At 43.9% G+C, this 5,125-nt stretch overlaps 1 protein-coding gene across 1 annotated transcript; it reads left to right on the top strand.

Annotated features, from left to right (window-relative positions):
• The first annotated feature begins 3,788 nt into the window (after positions 1–3,788).
• On the top strand, positions 3,789–4,790 carry LOC137433399 (olfactory receptor 52E8-like). Its single transcript, XM_068125732.2, has one exon. It carries the CDS (start codon positions 3,789–3,791, stop codon positions 4,788–4,790), a length of 1,002 nt encoding a protein of 333 aa, XP_067981833.2.
• Positions 4,791–5,125: the final 335 nt, after the last annotated feature.

Genomic DNA, 5,125 nt, shown 5'->3' on the forward strand with positions numbered 1-5,125 from the left:
TATATATGTATATACTGTAACTATATAGTGTTTTTTTTAAATATATATATCCCGGACGAAGACCCAATTTCAAGTCCACGAGTCAATTGGACGAGCCCCCAATTTCTGTTACGTGTTCCTCCCGGACCTCCTGCTCTCGGTATACCTCCGAACCCCGGGAGGAGCCACGGCAGAAAAATATGTTACTCCGTGTCGAAATCAATATGGAAACCACACCAAGAGTTATCCACAACCAAAGAATATATTAAAGAGTACACCGGAATCACGATACAACAATGACAGCAATCAACCATACAATCAATATCTTAAGATGGTACCATCCTCTCTAGTAACCTAACTCAAACTCACGGCACTCCCAGGGAATGGAACAGAGCACTACTCAATGTCTCTATAACTCAGAGGGGATCCTGGCGAAGAGGCGATGAAGCGAAGACGCGATGAGGCGAGTAAGGAGGTGTAGGCAAGGCGTGGACCGACACGTGGTCTAATCCAACACCAAACTGGCAGTGGAAAGGGAATCCCAAATACGCGACCCAGACGTGCACATTCACCGTTCAGCCAACGAACCGCAGTGCAATCTTCAGACGCCGCTTTAGTGCACACCCATCCCCGGCACACCCATCCATCGCAGGCTTTTCACTACTCCAGCGATATCACTAATTGCACGAGATTCCTTTCCAGGACTCAAAGTTCACTCGCGAGGCACGCTCGACCACGCTCGGCACGGAGCTTCAACCAACGCGTACTTCCACTTCTTCCTCGCGCCCTCTTCTTCTTCGCTCGTCGTCTTCCGGTTCACGATCCAATTTCCTGTCTCATTTTTATCATGAGCGCTTTTAACCTTTTAACCACAATAACCATTTCCCTTAAACAACAATAATCGCCGTTTCCTTCCAACCCCGATAAGAATAATAATACTGTCACGCAACTGCAATTAACATCAAAGTTGTGGATGCCGATTACGAGGCTGTAAACTCCCGAGGCGAAAACTCAATAGCGGATTCCAATCAAAGCGTGCAGGATGGAGGGAAACGACGAGAACCCCGCAATCTTAGCTATGAAAATCAAACACCCAGGAAACTGTGTTCAGATATATACAGAAAAGAATATAAGGATTTACTAAATAAAAGCAAGACAGGAAAAAGCACGCGCCGGTAAATCTAATATCCTAAATCGGGACGTCCCCACACGACTGATATCAAACACAAAACGAGGAAGATGAATTATGAAAAGAACACGTCACGTCGTTCAAAATGTACGCGGATGCGGGCTTATCTGGTCTTTCATAGTCTTTGTGGCTGCCGTCCAACACTGCTCCTTCCGGCCCGTTCGCACACCACGAGGTCCCTCGCTCCAAGTCCCACAAGGCCGAGCACCACGCACCAAAAGCACCACGCGTCGTCGATCTCCAACGCGAGCACAAACTCCAGAACCAAGAGGAATGGCGAAAAAGGGGAAGAGGGCGCAAGTGCGACTGCGCGCTATGGCCAAGTCCGAGTTCACTCTCTCCAGACTCTTCCGAACTGAACTGCACTGCGGGACTGCTCAACTCAACTCCCTCGACTCACCTGGCAGCCAACTCAACTGTACTGTCTTCGAACTCTTGACTCAAGTCAGGGCTCTGCTCTCATCTCAACTCACACCGGGACTGCCGAAAATGGCGTCCGACCCTCGCTAATATCCCTGGCCGATGACGTCACATTGGCGCACTCCTCGGCCAATCGGAGCCTCCCCCGGCTCGCCGGCTCGCCCAGGGACACGCCCACGGCATCACTCCAACTCTCCCGTCCCCGACCCCGCGGTCTTTGTGTTATAACACGTGCTAGGCGAGGTTCCTAGGCCTTGCGGAGGTGTACATGGTGGCGGCCGATTGTGGCGGTGTTCCAGCCCGATTTCCCGTCTATTCTCTTCCAAAGTCATGTCAGGGGGGAGGAATTATTTAATGTTGCGCTAGGGACCTCATGGTGTGCGAACTAAGTGTTTATGTGGTTTGCAGTGCCATAATGGACAAGGGTTTGATGACCAGCTGAGACTCACAGGGGCGTTATCTTTTAATCCCTATCTAACTATCACACGAATCTCCTGGTCGATCCACAATTATACATCTTATCCCGACAAACGCCTAAACTTAAAGAACTTATTACAAGTAGAGTCCCTATCACGACAGTCGAATACCTACCTATACAGATCTACTTACCTCTAGATTTTGCTCTACCCCCAGACATAACAATACCTAACCAGAAATGTTTCAAGTGGATGAAAACCACAACCACGGAAGTACCGAATCCGTAACAATATTTTGCTCGGTCTCTGCGCCAATTGGCTCATCTCATAATGTGCTTGTGAAGGTCTCTCACTATTCTCAGGGAACAGCCTCAGCACTGGCGAGTCTGGCAGTTCACTCAAGCAATCTGACAATGACTGCAAGCAGCCATCACACTTCAGGCCTGATCTCCAATGTTTACCGCCCCTGATATAAATTCAGTCTGGGAATTCTTCCACAGAAACCTGCTCTCTTGAGCAGTTTCATCCCATCTCGTCTTCAAAATTATCATATCCATCCTTCCGCTCTTGGTGCTATGAAACCTTTGGTGAGGCAGTATTTTGAAACAACTTCCACTCTCCTCCTGGAAGGAAAATCCAACCGAAGGCAACCTCAGATCATTCCACAAAGCTCACAACAAGTATGTGTCTACTTTCAAGAGAGCCAGAAAACAACATCTGTCCATACTCAGGAATGAGCTTTCAAACTTGTCTCCATCCTCTAAAACCTGTTGGCCCCTTGTCAAGTCTGTCTCTAGTGGATGCCCCCCTTCCATCCCTTCCTCATTTCAAATGGTAACACAGACACAAATCGTGTGGATAGATAATGAGAATTCGGAAAATATCTGGTTACTTCCAAATATTGAACCACAGTGTTCATGAGACATTTCTCGCAGCATCTAGTTAGAGAACCATCTCGTAATTAAGACTAATTTGTCGACAAAGGAGCTTTCATGAATTTTCTTCGACAAGATATATGAATTGTAAGTAAAGTGAGCAAGGAGGGGCGAAAAAGAGTCAGTTTTCAATTGTTTTTTATGTGGACAATGTCATGCCAGTGTGTTCATGCATCGCTTGAGATTAAACTCAGATAAAACGCAAAGTTTGCTTCCCGGTTGGACAACGATTCATGAAATAACCTTTGGGTTTGTGATAATGAACTTTAAGTATAATGAAGAAATACACGTGAGCAAAAATAATTTTGTAATCCAACCTAAAATTTCAATGACATTGACACTAAATATGTTTAGGAATCGTTCAGAGTAGAATCAAGATGGAAGGTTCACTTCATTCAGTGCACCTTCGGACATTATTAATTACCCTGATGGTTAACAATTTGAAAGGTACCTGTGGGTATAACTATCGTTGCTATGTTGCTCTCTGGTGGCATTTAATGCAAGTATTGTATTGGTTTCTCTCTTCCACTATCCATATAAATGTTCAAATTGTAAGCAGCGAGATATTATAGAACATCATTTGAGGTAAGCAGAATGTCATCTCTTCGAGTCAATATTTGCTTTTGAGATCTTTATTTTAATTTGATGGAAATAAGAATAATCGTTTGAATGTGCAGAAAAACTTTGCTGTATTCAAATCCTAAATGCAAAGTTGAAATCTGTAAATGAAATTTAAAACATTTTGTCAATACTGTAAAACTTAAAATGTAACCTGGAACATTTCTCTCATTATTTTGTAAATTGGTATAACTGTTCCCTTCATCAGTCAGTCCAGGATTGAAGGAGACCATGATGTTTGAAGGGAATCATTCACTGCCACCTGATGTGTTCCTCCTCACTTCGATCTTCGATGAGCCAAAGAGTTTGAGACCATGGGCTGTTGGTGCTTTTTTCTTCATCTACCTCATCACGATCACGATGAACCTCGTTCTCATCTTACTCATTCTCCGTGAAAAGCACCTGCACAAACCTGTCTACATCTTCCTTGCTCATTTATTGTTGATGGACATTGGAAGTTGTACAACGATATTACCTCGTCTGATGTACAGCATCAGTGGAAATAACATGATTACAAAACCTGCATGTTTTATTCAAGTCTTCTTTGTTTCAATCACTGCGACGATGCAACGTTACATATTGAGTATAATGGCCGTAGACCGCTACCTGGCAGTCTGCCATCCTCTTCGCTACAATGTCCTGCTCACCAACAGCAGAGCTCACAAAGCGATGTTTCTCACCGTTTGCTGGTCATCTCTTCTCGCCGGTGTTTATGTTGTGTTATTGATTGGACGAACATTTTGCAAATATCCAGAGATTCACAAGGTAAGTTGTGTTCACATGGCTGTGGCTAGACTTTCATGTGAAGATTTCACCATAAACAGTTTATATGGGATTGCATGTGCTTCTCTCACCACTGTCACTCTCATCGTCGTGGTCGTTGTCACGTACACCCGCATCCTGTATGTATGCCTACATTCTGGACCATCTTCAGAGGGGAACAGGAAAGCCCTGCACACATGTGTCACTCACTGCTTGGTACTTTCACTCTTTATTTTCTCCATTGTTTTTGTTTTGATTTCCTTGCGAATGTCGTCCACAAACTATTTCCCACAATATTTACAACACGTGAGTGATTCCTTGTTCTATCTGGTTCAGCCTTTCGCCAATCCAATTATCTATGGAGTGCGAACCGCAGAGATCCGCCGCAGTCTCAAGCGGTTCATAAATGTTCGAATCTTTTGGAATAAAAATCCACCCCTGGCATCGTTATCAACAATCACAATCAACTGATGAGAATAAACAAAATTGTGTCAATTGAATTTTTTTTTTTACATGCTCATTGCTTACAAAACACAAACCTTGATGACTTAATACCTTTTATTTTTTACATGATCCTTGTGAAAATCTTTGAAAGGTATATTTTAAAACCTTGGAAGAGCAAAATAATTTATGTTCCATTGAATTCATAATGTCTGACGAAGCTGTACCAGCAGGAGTACCCGGCATTGCCCGGTGATGTTCCAATCCTGTTAATAATTTGAAGAAATAAATCAGTTTTTTTCTTCTTCTAATTTTTTGGGGTGACAAAAACACTTCAGGAACCCACTAAGGAATGGGATCAGACA

The sequence above is a fragment of the Myxine glutinosa genome, chromosome 10 (assembly GCF_964187855.1).
Source record: "Myxine glutinosa chromosome 10, kmMyxGlut1.1, whole genome shotgun sequence".
Taxonomy (NCBI): Eukaryota; Metazoa; Chordata; class Myxini; order Myxiniformes; family Myxinidae; genus Myxine; species Myxine glutinosa.